Consider the following 21914-nt stretch of genomic DNA (forward strand, 5'->3'; position numbering starts at 1 on the left):
CACATTAGTCATGGTCAGCATTCTTCTCCCTTTTTTGCTGTTCTGTGTAGACAGATCCCCTCTTTCCTCTAGTTGTCATCTGGCTTTGTTCACCTGATACCAGACGCGTGGCAGCTATCAGAGGAAGACAATACCATCAATACAATGCACAACACGGGGATCTGCGGCACCTTTGACACCTGATTTATCTCAAGCACCTATTCAGATGAGTTAACTATCCAACAAAGAGTCCTGCATTGGAGGAGTGGGTGGGGTGTGATGCTCTGGGGAGTGTGAGGGGTTAACCTTGACATCTGGCCCCCGATCATCCAACAAGTTCAGGCCAGCTGCCCAAGTAGGTCTGCTTTTTCCCCTAAAAACACCTCATCCATCTGCTGAATTTCTCCTCATATAAGTTTCTCCATGATTGCTTAAGGCACTTCTATTCACAGACGCGTGCGGGGTGACACTGATCCCTGCTATGACGCCCATCCATATTTAAAGGGAGTGCAGGTGACCTGTGGGTGGCCCTTGTCTGGCACGCTTGGGCTCTCCTGCACCCGCAGAATCTTACATAACACGTTTGTTGGATATTTCCTCAAATTACAGCAATATGATATAATGCACAATGAACTAAGGGGCTTTAATCTAGGAGCACTCAGATGACACGTGCCACCGCCGCACAAAAGCTGGTTTCTGTGAAATCCAATCTGTTGATGAATGTATAAGGATGACAATGAGTATGCCAATTAGCTTATGAATACAACAGGTGACACCTACATAAAGCCCAATTACACACTTATTTGTGTTCAGTGTCTCCCAGGCAGACTGTAAGTTAACACAGGAAGATAAAAAATTAATCATGACGCATGCTGCCAATTCTATCGCCAGGCAGGATCATCTTGAAATTAACTTTAGAAGCATGGCTGCATCTAAATGTTACTGCCTCTTAAATTTAGCCCTAGCAAACTGTAACCTAATTATTCAGTAATCATTCAATCAGCACAGGTGGTTCTATCACCATTTCAGCCACCTGTAGCATTCATAGATTAATTCATTATAGAAGTTGTGTTTACTCTGTATTTTGTTGGTGTCCGTGGTTACCACCGCTTTGCGTCTCGTCATTGTCAGATGTGATGCGGTGCTGTGGTGTGCAGTTGCAGCTGCTGCGGTGTTGAGGTGCACCTCTTCAGGGACTACCAGATTGAAGCGACAGGGGAGAGGTCTTGTTTTAACCTGCTATGCGGCGGGCTGACAGGGAAGCACGCCGACCCACAAAGGCATCGGCGGGTAAACAAGACAAGTGTTTCTTGTCCCAAAAGGTTTCACACAGTCCTGTCGCACACATAGGCAAATTAGAGTGGAGTTTTAACAAGCAATCTCGCTACTCAGTTGTCAAACGATGCCACTTCTCTCTTTTTGCCAGGAAGGCATGGGAATTTCTCCAGGACAAAAGGAAGAGCCGCTCTGAGCAAGGGGAAAAACAAAAGCTTGACACAAATCAGCACAATTCAAAACGCTAATCGTGGTTTAACTGCTCGTGAGATCAGAGTTAATTGAGAGGGGCTTTTAATTGATCCGTAGGAATGGTTGGACAGGTGTTGAAAGAAAGGAACAGCTGCATAGCAATCCACTTTATGGAAGATTTGCATCAGATTTGCACACCTAGCGTTGGATGAAGCATATGCGCTGCATGTTGTGAGGTGACTTTGTGGTGAAAATATCCTCTTTTTGCTTAACAAACAAACAAACAAAGAAAAACAAACTACAAAAAGCAGATTTCATTTAGAGTGAGTTTATTGAAAAGGACAATACAATCTTCTTGTGCCTTTCAAACTACATCCAGTAGAAGATTAGATTTGATTATGATGATGATGATGGTGGAGAAATCTAAAGGCTAATGTTTGAACCTGTATGAGAATGTGTGATTATGAAGAAATGCATCACCAAACTTAATTAGTGCTTGTGTTGGCACTTAACATGTAGTCACCATTAACAGCATTATCCTGCTATCATTACACATACATCTTCTAGACCCCATTAAAAAAAAAAAAAAAAAAAAAAAAAACATACATTCTTGTCCCCAAACATCCAGGAATGAAAGTCTTGCATATTGTCTATTAGGTGTAAAATATTAAACAAAAAAAACTTGTCTGCCTCTTTCGAGGAAAGGACGTTTGTTAATCAACTTACACTCTGTACAATTCTGAGTTGAATACATTACAATGAGGTGGTGTGATGAGGGTCGATGGGTTGATTTATGTTTTTTTCTGGATCTGGAAAATGCCATATAATTTGGCAATAATATAAAGTGTTACATTATTAAAACCTGTGGTTGACATGCAGAAATGACAAGAATCTGAACAAATCCATTGTTACATTACAAGGCATGTTTCTCCAGTCACTCCAGAAGTAGACCAACATGTTAGTATCAAAATGTCATTTTAGATATCCGCCATGTTGGGGCACCAAAATCAACTCACATTATGTTCAATTGTGTTTGCCTCTGTACACCAGCCTCCATACAATTCTGTAAACTCAATGAAGCTTTGCTAACTGTCGAGATCTTTTATAAACAGTCATCATATCCTTCAAAACTGTGTGCCACATTACAAGCACCGTCAGGGGATTTAGCGAGAGCTTAAGTCTTAGTGTCTGGCAGCTGTATGTGGCCTATGGCAAGCAGCATCATATTATCAGAAGACTTTAACGACTGCCAGAGGAGGATTGTTGAGATCCGACTCGAGCTTTATGTCACCTTCATGAAATGGTTCGATGCATGCTTCATCAACATTGGGAGAAAAAAAAAAAATCACTGTATGTTTGCGCTATTTTTCAGAAACGGTCGGACATTCACCTACAACAATTAAATTACATTTTAATGCATGTGCAAAACAACCATATAGATTGAAATTATGACACAGGCCATGGCCAAATTTTATAAGAAATTTTGCCTGGAAGCGTTTTGTGTGCTTTGCATAGCCAAGCACTGGCATTAATTGGATGACGAATATTATGCAAAGTGGAAAGGAAGAAGTGTAATAATGATGCAGGGCTATTTTGCAATGTACCCCTTTACACTGCGGTGCGAGAAAATGATTTGAAAATGCTTTTCATTTAGATTTGTGTTTTAGCTTGACATCTAGCAAAGCACCAAATTATATCAAAACATAAAGCAAATGTAGCAATCAAGCTAAAAGGAAAAATGACAGGCAAAATTAATTAATTTGAACTACTCACCCCTCATTTTTCATTTGAACTAAATAACCTCCGGGTCCAAATGAATACAACATTTTTTTAAAGACCTTATCTTTTGTTATTTCATGATTCAGGCAAAGCAATTGGGCTTTAGGGCACATTATAGACCTAAATGTACATCACTGGTTAACAGTGTAAGAGTATTACTCTATGATGCACAAAATGAGCAACACTGAAACACCACTGCCACAAATCCATTTGCTTTGCTAGCAAAGAGAAATTAACTATAGCTACAAAAAGGTCTGAGAAAGAAAAACTATTAAAAAGCATGATTAAAACACAGTTTGCCAATTTCAGTTACACACAAATTAAAAATGGGTGGTGAATACTTTCCTTCAGTTTTACACTTTTATCCCCACTTTTTAGATTCCCTCTAACTGAACTCGGATTTTGATTGAACCTCAGACAGAATAAATCCCCAGGAATCCCGCTTGCAAACATTTTACAGCACAACAAGTGCAAAAAGTCAAAAGAAGGTGAAGTGATATTACAAAGTGACTATACAGTATGTACAATGGAAGTATTAGAGAGCTCTTCAAGGTCCTTGATCAAGTGGCTAACTACCAATACAGCCTAGTCAAAGTTGTTGGTAAAGCCTGTAACATGATGGGGAAAGGGAAAGAAGGAAGGCAATGGAAAACAGTTTCTTATCCACACATCTCCTTAATAAGCATCACATAATACTCATTATTTTATGTACCGATTCCAACATTTTTGGCTTTACAAAAAGTACTCAAATCAGATAACCGATACAAAGTAATTTACCAAACATCTGAATCACATCATAGCACATCCATGATGAAGATGTCGGAGTTTTGTCAGACCAATAGAGAGAAGAACCCAGATGAAATGATCTCTTTGGATACACCAAATACTTTAAAAGGCAGGAAAGGTTCAATGGCCTTGTTAGTGTACTGTGTATTACTATACATTTCAGGATGTTTTGCAAAGCCATAATACAGAATACATTCAGTAACAGATTTTGACCTCAAGTCCACAAAGAGATCACATACTTTCCAATGAAATAACTACTTTTTAACAGCAGCAGAAATAACCAGCACATAACAAAGTGTGTGTCTGACTGGTGCAACATTCTTGAAAAATGAAAAAAATGTACAAGTGTTTTTGACTGTTGACATTCCATACATACAGTGTAGCACATTGTCTGAGTTGTGGTTTGGTATAATACAGTGTAAAGGTCAAATATTTTGAACACGTTAATTACAAAAGAAGATATAAATACCAGCAAAATGATGAGGTGGATCATCATTTGATAAAAGAGGTCTGACATATCATTTAAAATGGTGTGCAACCTTGAGTAAACTATGATAATGAAAAGCATGTTGAACACTGTACATTAAGGAATAAACAATTAAAAATGTAAACCTAAACATAAGCTAGTGATTATTGTTGATCATCTACCACAAGCACAGGTATGGGAACTTAACCTCTCGCTGATAATAAAACTTGAAGTAGTCATTCGTACCAGCAGTGCAATCTAACAGCTGCCCCAAACCTCACTCTGAATTAGTTCAGTAGAAAGTGATAAAGATAAAGATTAAAGTGAATCAAGCACTGCTTAACAGTGAAACAACACATGTTGTTATGACATTAGCATCACAGACTGAGGCGACAAATGAGATGACATAAAACTGTGAAATGAGGACAGTTAGCTTCTGACACAGGCTGTCAAACTGTTTGATTTGTGACCTGACGACACTTATTGGCTGTTTACCTTGAACAAGTACAAACTGACTCTCATTAGTACTCAGTGAACTGGTAAGACACTTATATCTTATATGAATGTGAGAATTAAGACAGTTTTGATTATACAAAAATTAAAAAAGCTGAAATATACTGAGGCACAGATCATAATTAATTTGTGTCTAGCATTTCATTAAAGGTAAACAGATTTTAATGCTAATGGAAATTACAAACTGTATTACTTTAATACATGAATACTTAATCAAATGCGCCCATATTTTTGGGATTTGTTCTCACTGTACAGTGTTAATAAAGTAGAAGAGATGGTAGAAGAGGGGGTATTGGGATACTGTATCGTTTTCACCGTAAAGTACCGCAGAAATACATTAAAATAGTGTTCATATGTAAATGTGCTGAGAAGCATTTATAAATAAAGACTGTTCAGACTTTGTCCACATGTGCAGCTAGGTACCATTAATGCAATCGTCTGCAAAAATTGTGTTTGAAAGAGATGAAGGCAATCCGCCGCGAAACAAAGATCTCCAAGCTCTTCCAGTGAATCAAATCAAAGCTGTGATTATAATGTAAACAAGAACCAGCAGAATACAAAGCAAGATACTCAAGTTATTATTATTGCACTTAGTAAGTAAAATGATCACCTTTAGAGAATGACCATGGGCCCCTTGGCCCAGGAAACTTAAATGATAGTCATCACAAATAAAATGAAGAATGACAAATCAGTAACTGATGACAGGAATGTACCATTGTTTGTCGTTTTTTTTTTTTGACAGACTCCCAGATACTGTCCAGTAACTTCTTACTGTAACTCTCCTCCAGTCCTTTAAAGTATACCTATGAATCACTCTTTCTTTTTAGGTAGAAGAGTGACAAGGAGCTCAGAACGAAGCCGAGGCTGCCTGTGCTAAATGTGTTTCGTACTTTAGGTGGCAACTGTAGTGCAAACCCTGTTACTACATTTTCATCTTATCAACCGCTTGACAATCCTTCAGCCAACAGCTCACATCTGCCACTACAGCATCTGGTAAACTTGAATTTAGCTGCATATGTGCCCTAAGAGCATCTGGGAAGATGATGGCACCTGTGTGTGCAACAGACCTCTGTGGGTTCATAAGTTCATACAACGTAGCTAAACCTTAATTTGTCAAAAGTATGGATTGGATTTTAATTGAATCGACTGATTAATTCTTAGTATACCATTTAAGTGCCATGAAATGCACAAAGTATTAAGTCATTTTTAAAAAAACTGAACTTCTGGCATGAGATTTCTGCCAAACAAAGAGGGCAAAAAACCTGTATGAACTAAAATAACAAAAACATTGAAAAATGTCTGTCAAAACTACATCCACTGAATACAAATGTTCTTAAGCAAAGACACAACTAAAACATAAATTTGGCTTTGATCAATCCCATTTGTTCCTGCTCATTTTACCACATGATACTGATACATGTGCTACTGCTAAACTTTCATTAGTAACTTCTCATCCTGTGTCTTTCCTTTCTACTTTTTACTGAGTTTACCCGCCTTCTTTTTTGGCTCATAGGGCGTCCGCAGAATGCTCGGCGTCTCCTCCATGACGCGCACAAGCAGGTTATCGATGTAGTCTTCCAGCTCCCTGATGTGGGCGTCTTTCTTTTTCACCACTTCTTTCTGTTTGATGAGTTCCTGCACAACTTCCTCAAAGGACAAGCTGCTATAAGCAGCCACGCTTTCATGTGTCACCACCTGAAAATGTAAAACAAATAAAAGCTCAATTTAATCCCAGGAGATTCTGAGGTGACATGCTCCATAATCACCATATTTTGCATGGTTATTTTTTTCTTTTTGTAAAAGTAGACTCAAATGGGTGAATGATCTATGAAATGTCAGCATCTGACAACAAAGGCAAGAATAAAGATACCCTTTAAGTTCACTCACAATGCGACAGAGAAAATAGACTAATTAGATGTGTTGGCCTAACGTGACATTAAGTGTCATGTGTTTATCTCTCCTTCTCTGCTGCTAATAAAGGCTAATTGAGAGTTGTTACGATGATCCTTCTCACGGGATTTAGCACTGACGTGTCAATGAAGTCTACAGCAGATGTTGTGATCTAGTACAGTGTAACAATGTTTATAACAAATCAGGAGCATTTTAAAAGGCTCTAATAGGACTCAACTTTGACACTACAGCAAGCAGCTGAAATCTCGGGAAATGTGTTTTTTCTCCCCTTTAGTTTAAAGTATCTAAAAGCACGATCTTTCTAAATAGACAAGATTCAAGAAAAAGTTCTAACAAGCATGTCAGAACTCAATAATAAAGATTTCCTACAGAAGCGGGGGAAATGCCAAGCTGCATATTTCAACAATTAAAGGTCAGGCTAATACATACCAAAATAAGGATGCAACCGAAACCAAGTATTGCTCTTTGTGGACAACCTACTTGGACAGAGCAGTGAGGTACGGTATGTGCAGATCATATTGCGCGGGTAGAAGAGGAGCTGTAATCGTTTTTAATGAGCGACCACTTTATCGCTTCAGTGCTGGGCATCCTCCCCCGAACGGATAGAGCAGCAAAGCCTTCACCCTGTTTAAAATACCACACTTATCAGCTTCCACTCCCATGCACCATTCAAACCTCGACTGCTGAGGAAAGACAATGCAGAAAGACCTGGAACGGGACTGCTTACCAGGTATCTTATCGCGTCTAACAGCGTAGAGGCTACTGTGGGGCGACACAAACCAAAATGAAATATTTGCCACCAAGATTAAATGTCCAATATAAGGAGGGTTTTGAGAACAGAGCTCAGTAACCTATTCCTAACACAAGATAGAAAAAAAAAGGCATCTCACTGTAAGACACTGCACTTAAGCCATTTGAGAAGGAATAAGAGAACTGACTGCCATATGGAAGGGGATGTTGGTTTCAGATACAAGCATGTGCTCCCTTCCTCCCTTTCATACACACGTGTGTGTACACACACACACACACACACACGCACACACGCACAGCATAATAATCAGGAGCTTTAGTGGCTGGTGACAAAGGCCTGGAAATGACCATGAATTGGCAAAGTAATGATGACCATTTTTCTGCGATCAGTAGTGAGGAGAAGATAAGGCGCACACTTGGCATTCTCCAGTTGTGTCATTACAGTTTCTAATGAGCTCAGCTTTGAGAATCTAAAAGCTCAGTCCTTTGAAATCTCTCACTGCCCTTCCTCCCTCCTTCCCCCCCTGTGTGTGGTTAATTAGGGCCTTGAAGCAGAGGAAATGGGAGCTGCCATGTCTGCGAGGCACTGCAGCATGCACAGGGGCACATGTGTGGATACCGACAGCCCTCAACACCCACAAAGAAAGGTGAGGAAAGCCATTATCAGCATTCCCCTTCTCATTTAGGCAGCACTTTAGCTACTGCTCCCACTGCTCCCTCATAAATACCAATTTTGCTGTGTAATAGTTGGCAAAAGAAGTTAAACTGAACATAAAATATGAAGGCTTAAAACATCATGCACAAATAATGTAATAATCACTAAGAAGAAAAACAGATGACATCTCTATGCCTTTTCTCAGCAAAAACCTCCAATTACAGAGTCAACACACCACTACAATTGACCTTAGAGCCCAAAATTTCACACCACTTCAAATTATGACCAGATCAGACATGATGACTGATGTGTGCAGCTGCTAATTAGTTGAATGGCACATATGAATTTTCTGTAACCTCAGAGATCACTGTCACCAGCTGCTATGACAAATGTAAGTTGGGAGTTTCTCAATTAAAAATCTGCATGACACCATGCAGGAAGTAATGACACAGTTGCAACTGCTGGGGTCATTTCTCATCTTTTTCATCTCAATCATTGTCACGTACACCTGACAACGTGCAACAGTATGACCTGATAAGTCATTTGCATTTTCTAAAAGAGGGTTGTGCTGTCTTTCTTACACTTTTCTTGCCATTGATGTCCTTCTTCTTCTTCTGGCCAAAGGTGTTGTCTTCATTTCTTGACGACTTTTTATCACTGCGAGGCAATAAAAGAGTCAGGAAAGTATGAAGGCATTATTACCATTCTATTACAACAGAGGCTGCCTCTGAGGGGCTAATAAAGTACATTTGGATATTTAAGGTGACTGACATAGCTTATTGAGGAGTAAAATATTCATAATGGCCTTCTTTTGCTGCAGCAGCAAATGAATTCATCGACAAATAACATAAAATCTCTTTGTATTCCAGCACCACATTATAAATGACCACTGAGCTGCTGTTTGAAAAAGGCAGCAGTAAAGATGATGGACTAGTGCCTTCAGAGATAAGTGGTTAATTGGGTGGTCTATCTCTGCAGAGGATCTCATTACTATAGCTCAGAGGGCTCTGTTATCAAGCCCAGGCTCTCTAAAGAGCCACTAATGACACCTTCCACTGTGATAAACCAGAACTTAGCCACAGTGCTCACCAACACTTTATGTAACACAGAAAATAGATGGAACAGGCTCGGTGGAAAGCAACAATACTTGACAACAGTGAGAGACAAGGGGGTCTATCGGATAGTAGATTTCAATCAGCGAGGTATTTGAAACTTCATGGGAATGTTGTAACCAATATCCTGTGGTACAGCAGCTGTGCCACTGGGCAGCAAGACCACGTTTTGGGATTATTATGAGATGGTTTGAGGAATATGATGAAAACATAGTGATATTCTAAAAATACATAAGCACCGCTGCTGTACAGGTGCTGGATGCGGATTTCAGCCACCAGCAACTCCTGTGTTTTGGGTGGTAAAATGACTGTTTTTGTCAAAGGAGTCTGGTGGTTTGAGCAGAGCACAAAGGGTTAGGGTAAGGGTCATGGCCATTTCTTTAATTTTTTCATTTTTAGATATTTAAAAAGTGTCTCACTGGGCAGGGATCTTTTGTATAATGTTGTGAGACACTTAGTAACAATCACAGCCCATTACTTGCAAAAACAAGCACTTTGGTGGACTTACTTTGACCAACACATTTACTCCAAAGAACTAAACTGTAGCTATTTAATTTTTTTTCGTTAAGCGTCTGCTGGCTAAAGATCTGTCGGACCAATTCGAAGACAATTTTTGTGCCCATTAGTCATTTACATGCCAAAATATGTAAAAATAGGGCCCAGGCTTAAATACTCTGGAATCACCCTTCAGTGCAAGGAAGAAATGGATATTTTAGCAGGATTTTTTAGGATTATGTTTGTTAGATGTCAAACCATAACTCTGCAGAAGGGATGGGACGATGCGTCGACGTAATCGAGGTAATCGACGACATAAATTCATCGACACAAATAATTTGCGTCGACGCGTCGTCCCAAACAGGAAGTGGTGTGACCTGCGGAGGCTGAGAATAGCCCCTCTCACACAGAGACGCTGCATTAACGTCGCAGCGGCGGTTTGTCAATTCTCCGCCGTTGGTCATTCACACAGAGCGAAGCACCGCTGGAATAAAGACGAACCGCCATGTAATTCACACAGAAAGCTGTGCTGCCGCTCCTAAAGAGACGTGCGGTACACGTCATGATGATGACGTCGGGGTGTTTCCCAGGTGTTTCCCCTATCGATCTAAACCAGCGGACCATTTATAATGTGTAGTGATTGAGAACCCGGCCCCCTAAACATCCTCAAACGTATAAGAGTTGCGTTTTTCGTGCTAAATTACATAATTACATAACTGCCATAGGTAAACAGGTCGCTACACGACTCTGTCACTTGCAGGAGCGGAGGCTGTTTTCTGGGGGAAAGTTCACTGAAGTCTCGGTCGGGAGGGCTGACCATCGCGGTGATTTCTATCAACACAACCACTTGAGTGAGTTAAAGGTTTTTCCCGGTGACAGACACTGTTTTTCGGGGAGAAATGTAATGAAGAGTCGGTAGGACAGGGGGGAGGAAGGATGCTGCTCCGCCTACAACTTCGGTATTTTTTTCCTCATATAAGTTACTAACGACAGTTACACTTACTACGCTACTTTTGTTTGGTCATGTAATGTTAATTAATCGTTAGATTAGTCGACTAATCGAAAAAATAATCGCTAGATTAATCGTTTGAAAAATAATCGTTTGGGACAGCTCTAGTCTGCAGTGTTTTCTCTAAGAAATGTTGGTTGATATAAGACGTGCAAAGGCAACTTTAGATATATGTGACCATTTTTTGTATGTTTATGTTGACCAGACAGGGGACATTTACAGAAGTTGCTCCCTCAGAAGGAAGTATTCTGTATTTGCTATAAAGAGCACTCTAAACATACGTGGGATAAATGAGGAATTGGGACTTATGGCTATTTTGGTAGCATCATTTGAGTTATATTTGTTGTCTGAGAACTGACATTTGAGAACAACTTCAAATCAAATTAAGGGGTGGATGGATTATGGTACTGTAGGTTGACTTTAAAATAAGTTAGAGTCAGTCATACATTTTAAAGGGATTGTATGTTTTGTATTTGTGGTTCTTTATTTCCTGCAAATTTCTACATTCTCTAAGATTAAAAATTGTATTTAATGAAAGATTTTAAAAGCTTTCAATATAGGTGATTTGACTTGGTGACATTGTCCATCATTAATGGATCATTTCTAAGGAAACTAGATAAAACCCTCATGAAGGTGAGAAAAAAGCTATAGTAGTGAAGGAGTGCGGCGTCTTTTCCTTTTGATGAACCACATTGAGCCAACACAACAGGGTCTACCTGGCTTTGTAGCTGGAGCTGAATGGGTTAGTATCTGCTTGCGAGTCTCCACTAAAGGGGTTGGGGGAACGCAGGTCTCCAGAGCTGCCTGAACGCCCTCCGTTGCTGGTCTTGCGGCCTTCCTTCTTTCCCGTCACGCGTTCCAGTAGGCTGACCTTCTCCTTTTTCTCTTTCCGCTCTGCCCGGTCCCACAGCTGCCCATGCTCCCCCTCAAATGGGTTGCGGTTGCGTGGGAGCGTGGCATACTTCTGTGGCAGGGTGTCACTGATATCAGTGAAAGGGTCACTGTGTGCCTCACTGTCCTGGTAGCCTGGCACCTCGCTCTGGGAACGCCTGTGAGGACCTGCACTCCCAAGAGGAGAAACCAAAAGCAGTACATCAACTTATGACATAGTTATTAATAAAGAAATATTTATGCAAATACACAACCACACAACAAATAACCCAAATACCCCAAATCTATGTGATTGCTTTGTTTTTATTTGTGTGATTATCAGATGTAATCAGGTTTTTTAATTACCATACTGATGTCTGATGTGATGACATCAGTTTGGGTGAATCAGGAGCTGATGAACTGTTCAAGCCAATACAACACCACAATAAAAACCTTTCACTGGGAGCAGTGAGGACAACTTTAATTTCTTCTTCTTTTTTGTTTTTGTTTTAAGTATTCAAACAATCCAAATCTCTGATTGTGTCCCATCTACCTCCAGAACTTGGTTGACCTCCCCTGCATGCCAATCTGAATGATCACAGATGCTTGTAAGATAAAGCCATAATCATAATGTAAGTGCCTCAGATAGATGTGCAGTGCAGATTGAGAAGTGAAGATGGAGCATGCTGCAATTTGAGTTATGAGCTTACAGATTTACTTTTTATGATTATTTGTACATTTAGAGATAACTGTAAAATCAGTTAATTCTGATAATCAGCTGATTGCTTGCTTGTTTTTTTTATGCCTTACATTTTACTAGTCAGTTCTGTTGGATCTCTGTACTGTTGTTACTGTTAAATGGCGACTTGTTAAAGCTTCAGTAACTCAAAGATGTTGAGAAGAATCTTTAGGCCAGTCTTATACTGCTTAGCATCAGAGATCAGTGAAGGTCACAGATTGATATGAATGACCTAAACAACTTTTTATTTTAGTTATTATGCCTTATATCTCTATAGCTCTTTGTCTTTTAGCCGGCCTCTACTGATGGACAGTAGAAATTGCATCCTATTTTGAGAGCATGAGAGTCACAATTATAGCACATTATAGCACATTATAGCACTACTCTGTAATTTTAGTAGTAGGCTTCTCAGTAGTCTCTCACCAGTCTCGCTTGTTCCACTGCAATGGATCTTTGAAAAAGGAAGATATAAGAAGCTAGCAATGATTTATTATCACATGAGATTGGTGTGATTTCAAAAACCTTAAAGTCCCTGCAGACATGTGGCAAGCAGTAATACATTTTACCTAGAAATAATACAAAAATATTTAATTAACCACAAATACAACATAATATTGAAACACAGTTGCAAAAACTCTGAAAAATTAAAGCTTTTGTCCTCACCAGTCTCTTCTATGGAGTTCATGGAGTCCAGTTTGGGGCGAAAGTGGGTCCCGATGAGATCTGACATGGAATGGGCTGCAGAGAGTTTATGAGTCCCAGCGAGCAGCGGTCTCTTGACCTTTGCTTCAGGCTGGGGTTGCGGTTCTGGGATGAAGATCTGGCGGTTGGGCTCCGAGTCGCACAGGGCAGAGCGAGGCAAGATGGCTGAAGATGTGTCACTGAAGCCGCTGTCATGTTTGCGACCCTTCATTTTGTCCTTCAGCTTGGAAAAAGGCGAGCGGGGCTTTTCCTTCATGGAGAGGTCAAACATGCTGGCTGTCATGTTGTTCCTCATGAACTGGATGCTGACTTGGATGCGGCCTCGTTCTTTTTTCTTCTTCCCCAGCTTGGACTCCAAGGAATACCAGCTAAAATGAGAGTGGAGGAGGCTTAGGCTGAGCAAATTCAATGATACAATTTATATAAAAAGAACAGGATTTATGAAAATCTGGGGTAATCAGACGTAATTCAACATGACTCAGAAAGACAGGTATACAAAGTCAGAACGTGGTAGAAGTCCTCACACTCAACAATATGACAAAAGGAGAAAATAGCATTTTTCTAAAGTGCACTACCTACCTCTTTGTGGACATCACAGAAAAGGCTAATTTGAGCAGACTAATCCAGAGGCTACACATACAGGGGCTTAAATCGTTTGAACTTTTTTTGACACAAGTGAGAATACAATTTATCATTCAGAGGATAAACATTATTCTTTGCAAACAGAACATAAGAAATAGCCTGCTGCTGAATTATATAGACCATTTCAGGCTGCTTTTGGGCTCCCATTTGTTTAACATCTCTGCTTTTTCAACTGGAAGTAATGGGATTTATGCATTCACTCTGAGCGAAATAAAGTGGCATTTGCACAAATCTGGCCTTTGTTCAGAAATGCAACGACGAGCAATTGGGAAATTGCAAAGCCATGTCGCAGGGCAACCCAGCAGTTCATACATGCTAATGAGGCATATCCTCTGTGTTATAGGGCTGGTGATAATTTCCTTTAGAAAACTAGCACAAGAATGAAACATCAGTGAAAATGTTCTGTCTGCTTTTGACACATTCATCTGGGAAATGTTGTGGGTGTATTACAAACTGCGGTCACGTCAATATATTGGTTTTTGCGCTCAACCACATTGATGATGCTACAGTTTGATCAATTCAAACAATTTTCACCTTTATGCATTTTCTCTCATACAATTACACACATTTCTTCCTGGGTTTAAATGGTGATCAGCTGAATTCCAGTAGGAAAAATCAGCCATCAGTTCAGTCCATAAAAAGTGTTGCTATTGAGCTTTTGAAAAAGCACAGCTGTTGAACGCTATCCTAAACCACCTAGCTCGTGGCTCAGGAGCCCAGTCATGAAAGGCCTTGTTGGGTCTGATTCCCAGGCTGCGCGCCACGCTTGGTCTGATCAGCAGCCACAGCATGCCGCTGCCGTGGGGCCGGGCTGCAGCTCACGTGTGTCTCAAGGCCAAGATAAACCTCCCTGTGCTTGGAACCACAATCCTCCCACTCGGGCCTGGACCGCTGGGAAACTCCTCACAATCAACAAACACAGGTGTGCGATAATTATGGGCTGCCTACTCAGATATCAAGACGGGCTTTCCTTCCCAATATGTCAGTTCAAAAACACTGTGGATGGGCCACAGTGAACACAGACCCACTGTGGAGTGTGGATATAGTATCTAGGGTCCTGGCGTCATTGTCAAGTATGCCTGCAGTGTAGGATTAGGCCAACAAGCAACACGTCGTATTCATTACAGACGCTCTGCTGAAAAAGTGCACGGCCTCGAGGTACATTGCTCAGGCACCTAAAACAAATAAAACTTGTGATTATAACATATTGTGATTCTCCCAACTGATGGGCAAAGAGGAAGTGTGCTAATGTTCAAATGTGCAGTGAGCTAATTAACACCAGATCCAATGTGATTATTCTGTTCCTGTTTGCTTAATGTAGACTTGTGAGGGTCAAAAGTCCCAAGTTCGGCCAAATATAAGACTTCACACTGTGATAGTGGTGAGACCTGTCACAATAATTATGCATCAATTTATTGACTTCTATATGAATATGAACCAATGAAAAGTGACAAATACTGGATTGACAGTAATGGACTTCTACACCCCTGTGCCAAATGTTTCGCATTGTTTTAGTGCATTTTTTGTTAACAGGGCCTCAGAGTTATTATTTCCATTGCGTGGGCTTTATTTTCTTCATGATTTATGTCTTCAGGACGTGTCCTTTTTAAATTCCAATTCCAATGTCTGAGTATTAACATGACGTAAAATTTATTTCTCAGACGATATTGTCCCCAGTCACTCGAGGGTGTGTCTGGTCTGGTTGTACATGTACCCAAAAATCTGTCAACTTCACATTTTAATTGATTGCACCAGTGCACATGAAATGTGAGTGAGTGTTCTGAGTGCTCCAACAGGTGTAACAGTTTCAAGAATTTCCAATAAACATATTTTCTGTAGATTATTTTTGTAGATATCCATTTACAAATTAGACTAAAATGTATTATTGGCAACAATAATGTATTTTGTGCTGGTGGACCTAAATTAAAATGTTATGTGCACCAGTGCAACCAGTGTAAAAAGTTAATCCGAAGCCCTGTATGTACAGAATGTTGGTTTAGTTTATTACAAATGTATTATTATTTATAATCAATTATATATTACTGATTTTAACTATCCATTCAAACCTTTTATACAGTAATTTCACAAAGCGCTGCAAACCTCATCCCAAGCATTCCCCAGACATAGGGCGGGTAAAACACCCAGACAAGTCACCTGTTAATGTAAGGGCTGACTCAGTTACACAGACCAATATCACACCTATATGCCAGTTAGAGTCTCCACTACACCTGACACACATTCCTTTCGGGCTGTCTGAGGGAACACCCATTCACACAAAAAATAAAACACAAAGAGTAATTAAACTACACAGGACACGCCATTTCTTTTCACAACCACTGTACAGGAGTGACTAACAAGACATGTTTGGCCAGCTCCACTAGTTTCAATCCGGCCAACTGGTGCTCACCATGTAAGTGATTAAGCTAAAAAGAATCTCTCAACAATGTAGGTTAAGCCTTTAACAACAGAGGGACGATAAAATGTAAAAGTCCTACCAATCTGTGGTCAGAAATGGAGAACATTACCTAATCTGTGACAGCTGTGCTATCTAGTTTAAAACTAAAGAAACAATTTGGTGTTTCTGTTAGACCAATTAACCTTCTGGACTGCAAACATTTTTTTACTCTCTGCTCTTTAAATAAAAAGAAAATTTACCTAATAAAATGTTTTCTTCTAAAACAAGTACACAAAGTGATTAAAGGACAGTGCAATTTAATTCAAATCATGTGGTGTAAAGGAGTTGGGTCATAAACCCAACTGAGAACAAAGAATATGTAAACACACAAAACACAACACATTCAGCCAAATATTGCAATAACACGTGCAGAAATTGTGACTAATAACAACTTATTTAGCCCATGCTGTAATCCACTTATGACTGGAATAGTTCTGCAAATATTTTCCACTTCCTCTCACAAGTTCATTCCTCGACTAACAACACACTGATGCATAACAGTCAGCTGGAGTTGAAAAGCAGTTGAATGCTATAAAAGAGCTGAACTACTGCACATGTGATTCTTCACGTGACACTCCACATGTGGAAAGTATAATAAAAATTCAAAATGTGCCAACTAAATTTAGTGGCATCCAAATACAACAGAGACATCCCAGTGTCCAGATTTCAACTACTATATAAACTAATGCAGACGCTCATTAGCTTGGTATTTTAGTTTTTCCTGCATCACTTGTTCCATCATCCACATATAATCAGAAGTGTGCCCAAGTATTCTCTTGCAAGGATTTGACTGCAGCTCCCTTCATTATTGCAACATTATGTGGGTGTAACATTGTAAAATAAAGCCATTGCAACAACTCCATAGATAACAAAAATGTCATTTTCATTGGCACTGACAGAGTTTATGCTGTCCTGATTGTACAAAGGAGGCATACTGCCACATTTAAATGGGTACACAGGTCTTACCTGAACATAACTTAGCTTTAAGCCTACTACAGCAGAGTTAAAAGGAAATAAATGCTTTTCCCTGGAAAATAATAGTAATGCTGGCCAATTACAATGTTAAGTTCATGACATCCCATGAAATTATATGCTTTGAGGTTAGATCTTGAATTTCACTGGTACAGTATATGAAACTACAGCTGCAACTAATTATTATTTTCATTGTCAACTGATCTATTGATTATTTTCTCGATTTATCGATTATATGTTTGGTCGATAAAATGTCTAAAGATGGTCAAAAAAGTCAGTGTTTTATAAAATCCTAAGATTATGCCCTCAAATGTCTTGCTTTGTCCACAAACCAAACCATATTCAACTCACTGTCAGAGAGGTGTGAGGAAATAAGAACATTTTAAAAGGCTAGAAATAGTAAATTCAATAGTTGACAACTAACTGATTTTTCCTAGTAGCTCTAATACTTACTCAGTTTTCTTCCGCTCCTTGTTATCAAAGATTTCATTTAGATTGATGGACCTCTGACCCAGGAACTTGTCCATCCCAACTAATGAGCGATGCATCACGATAAGGCAGAGTTCATAGACTTCAGGGTTGCCCTCCAGAAGTAAACCGGGTAATTCAAAGGAGGCTTCTTCTCTCCAGACAGGGTTAAGTGTCTTCTCTGCCACTGATGTTGAGTACTTTTCTTTGCCAAGCTGGATGATAGTGTAGGCATCATTGGTGCCATTTTTGCCCTTGGGCTGTAAACCGGTTGCTTGAAGAACAGTGGCTTGGACATGGGTTGGAAACCACTTTTGAGACTGCTCGCCCAGTGACATCGTCAGCACTGGTTATCAACTGAAAGCCATTCAAAACAAACTAAATGATAATCTATGTGGTTAGTTTTCTGAGTGAGTGTGATGTGCAAAAAGCAACAAACATGATTCACTATAGTTTGTTGTCCATGTCAGTGTGGTTTATGTGCCTACAGTAGCAATCATTACAACCAATGAAAAGTCTGAAAAACTTAGCAAGCCTCATCTTCTGTCAAATCACAGATGTCCAAGCCACTGGTGAGTCATCTGAAAAAACACAGAAACAGAGCAGCATCAGTATCTTTCCCAGAACCAAAACATGACTCATGTGGGTACACGGGGAACACTGATATCAAAGTAGCTAATGATTTCAGCCGGCTTTGATGGCAGTGACATGTACCAACGTGTGATTTTGAAGTTATCAGAAAATATCAAAATTAGACTGTGCTTCATGATTTTTGTACAGTACCTATAAATAAGTCTCCCTCAGCTCTACTATCAAGACCGAAACTGATGATCTCGTCCAGTGACACATTTTGGTGTCACTGAATTAGTGACTGACTCAGTGGGATGGTGGCAGGATGGTCTCATATATTACTTACAAATTAACCATACTGTGATGAAAATGTACCCATTTTCAAGTGAAATGGCCATTGGTGCTGTCTTTTCTGATCTTTTTTTCCGCTGCCTGTGAGCATCTCTTGGTGTTATTTTTGGATTATCTATAAATAATATGTCTTTGTTGTTCAGCTTGAGCACATTTACAAGAAACCCCAGCTGTACAGAACTGACATACCCACATGAGGTAATTTACCTTTAAGTGAGCATCTTTCCACAGGTTTGTCATAACGACCTGGGCTTTTATTCAACTGACTGCTGAGCTTAACTCGTGCTTTAAAGCATATCAAACATTACGAGGCAACATTTGCTCATGAGGTTTCGAAGAAGCTTTGATATTGTCACATTCTGCTCGGCTCCAAGACAGAGTTAGCTACATGCGGCTAGCTGCTGAGCTAACAAGCACACAGAGCATCACACACACACACACACACACACACACACACACACACACACACACAGAGGTGCTTACCTCGGTGTCATTTTCACAGACACTGGAAGGACATTCAGCACTTCAGCTCAGCAGAGACCGGCTACACAAATACATTCATGCGACGGTTTCTGGGACAAATGCCGTCAGCTAATGTTGGCTTTTGTAGCCGCTGCTGCTGTTGCTATCCATTGCTGCTCACTGCTGTCGGCCAGCGGCGAGCTTTACTTCCTTGTCTGACGTCACTTCCACACCAGCCCGGTGAAAGTTCAAGTGTCAGCTGTGGTCGCACGCGCTAACTAATGTAACACACGCTCGCGCACAACAAACGGCTTTAGAATGTCGATTAGAACATTATCTAAAGAAATGTGATTTTAAAAAATGTTAAAAAAGAAAGAAGGAAAGAAAGAGAAAAATGAAAAGAAAGAAAGGAAGAAGACGAAGTCTCCCTGTTGAGTTGTGGTTATATACTGTAGGTAAGCAGTAATGAGAGGCTAAGGATAGGCTATAAATAATTTTAGCTAACACAGTTTCCTCAGAGATGTCCTTCATGTATGTGCATTTGATTATGTGTGTGTGTATGTGTGTGTGCGTGCATGTGTGTGTGCACTTTATTTGAGAGAGGTAAATCATACAAACATGGGAAGTGCTTTTGTCTCATGAGTGGGACAAGGAGGTGCAGATAAGGGGTTCACTTGAATGAACACAGACATGCTTGTCACCCCACTTGACAAGTGCATCTTAACCAAACACACCTGCCTATATTGGTTTTATCGTTCTGCCACAACCAGTGCAGTATGTACACAGCACCGGCCTGAGGCTGCGGCTGCGCCATCCATCAAACTGAGATTATTGCACTTATCTAGAGTACATCTCTGAATGAAATGCTGAGGCTTATAGTGAAATATTAGGCTGTACAAAAATGTGTGTTAGATAGCATGTAATACATTTGAGGATTTCATGCTGGTGTTTGCATTAGGTGAATAATTACAGTACAATGTCACTTTGTAAATGCACAAAGGATATTTAGCTCCCCTAAAATAAATTGGCCAAGCAAAACAATATTTTCACCAGACAAATACAACTGTTTTAATTAAAAAAATATACATTCATACATACAGCATACAGTGTGTATACTGGTTTATATCTCATCATAAAATGCAACCACATTACCTGTTAACATCCATTTTTTTCCCCTTTAAATCCCCCTGAAATAACTGTGAGGTTTTATAAATCCTATTATTACTCTCGGTCTGACAGTTGTATTATATATTATGTTTCGTACCATCCTGTTCCAGCTCTTCATTTAAGCTGAATGATGTAGATGACATAAATGGACGTATTCAAATCCAAGGTTCCCTGTTTTTTGTATGGCCGCTCCACTTAACTAATGGGAAATATTCTACATGATATCTGGCACATTTTATACACATTTCCCCAAATACCAGGCTGACATACTGTAAGATGGTACAAATTTGTGAATTATACAAACCGTACTGTCAGTACTGCATTAGCTATCCCTATATGTGTAAAAAAAAAAAAAACACAATTGCTTTTATTTTTGATAGCAATTGCAATTACAACACCAGTCACAATTATTTGCAGGATTTGTTACATTTCATTTAATTTTCTCTGAAAAGAATATAAGAATGATGATGTGATTTTTGCTAGGGTGTGAACCACACAAGCATGCTCATATGTCTGGACAACATGATTTGTTGCACTACAATGTTTCAGTCATAAAGGTATGTTGTGACCATTTTAAGATTAACACATAAAAAAATGCAAATGGCTAAATTGTGATTCCGATAATATTTTGATTAAATGATCTGCCCTAGTTTGTACAAAATTTGGTTGCATGTCATGAGTTTGAGTGACTGCTGACCCACCAGTGGGTCAAAATCAAATGACAAGAAAGCATTTTGTAGATTTGACTGGCTCTTGATCTTTATTGTGATGGCCAGCAGGGGCTTCTGGGAAGTCTGAAGACAAGCAAAACCCCAAAAGACTATTACAAGTCCATTGAGTTTTGTTGACAACTGAATACAAGATCTGAAAAGGTTTCAATGCGTAACGTGTTTAATTCAAACTGCACAGTACCTAGTTGTCTTCCAGGTGATGGGATTTATCTGTTCCTATCACTGCTCACATTCCTTTTCACAAATATTTTACTATCTGTTGTGGTTAGCAGTGTCGGGTTGAACTGAATAAAATAATGACCAGAGGCATGCATATACACCAGCCGGGTCATGACACTCTTACTTAATTTGACAATAAGTCAAACGCTTTCATATATTACCCTTTATAGGAACATTATACCACTGTACGACTCGTTTGTGAGATAAAACATGAAAGACTGCATTCCAACATCACCTGTATCCTTTTATTACTCTCCTGCTGTAGAGAATACATTGGTGCATTTAAAAACAAAACGTTATGCTGTAAATTAGAGAGTAGTAACGTAAGACCCCAGACTTTTCAGGGAACAAAAGTGAAGGTCATAAAATGCCCAACATGCAAGTGAACCTGCCTGCATGTCCGTTTCCACATGTTGAACTATATTAGCTCTAGCCCCTAACGGCCGCCAGCCACTCTGTGCACATGGTTCTGGTTAAGGCCCCTTTCTTCAACACTAGATATGTTGTATTACATTTATTAAACACTGAAAAAAAGCTCTGGCTGTAAAATTGTCCATCTGTTGAGGACAAGAGAATATATATGAAAGAGGCATGAGGCGCAGTGGGGAGAGGGGAAACAGTTGTGATGTCAGTGCTGGTCTTAA

The 21914-nt window shown here is 39.7% G+C and overlaps 1 protein-coding gene across 1 annotated transcript; it reads right to left on the reverse strand.

The window, feature by feature from the left end:
* Positions 1-1758: 1758 nt before the first annotated feature.
* On the reverse strand, positions 1759-19392 carry rab11fip2 (RAB11 family interacting protein 2 (class I)). The gene is made up of 6 exons (XM_030442316.1): positions 19175-19392; positions 17756-18351; positions 13195-13601; positions 11639-11981; positions 8888-8963; positions 1759-6685 (listed from the first exon to the last, which is right to left on the reverse strand). The coding sequence occupies exons 2-6, from the start codon at positions 18106-18108 to the stop codon at positions 6461-6463; spliced, it is 1404 nt and encodes a 467-aa protein (XP_030298176.1). The 5' UTR covers positions 18109-18351; positions 19175-19392; the 3' UTR covers positions 1759-6460.
* Between the last annotated feature and the right edge of the window lie 2522 nt (positions 19393-21914).

Source organism: Sparus aurata, chromosome 15 (genome assembly GCF_900880675.1).
Source record: "Sparus aurata chromosome 15, fSpaAur1.1, whole genome shotgun sequence".
In the NCBI taxonomy this organism is placed as follows: domain Eukaryota; kingdom Metazoa; phylum Chordata; class Actinopteri; order Spariformes; family Sparidae; genus Sparus; species Sparus aurata.

Excerpts from the sequence above, each read along its gene's own strand:
- rab11fip2 (XM_030442316.1), bottom strand. The coding sequence starts at position 18,108 with ATGTCACTGGGCGAGCAGTCTCAAAAGTGGTTTCCAACCCATGTCCAA. Across the intron at positions 13,602-17,755 it reads AAGGAGCGGAAGAAAACTGA|CTGGTATTCCTTGGAGTCCA; the intron begins GTAAGTATTAGA and ends CTCTCATTTTAG. Across the intron at positions 6,686-8,887 it reads ACATCAATGGCAAGAAAAGT|GTGGTGACACATGAAAGCGT; the intron begins GTAAGAAAGACA and ends TTACATTTTCAG.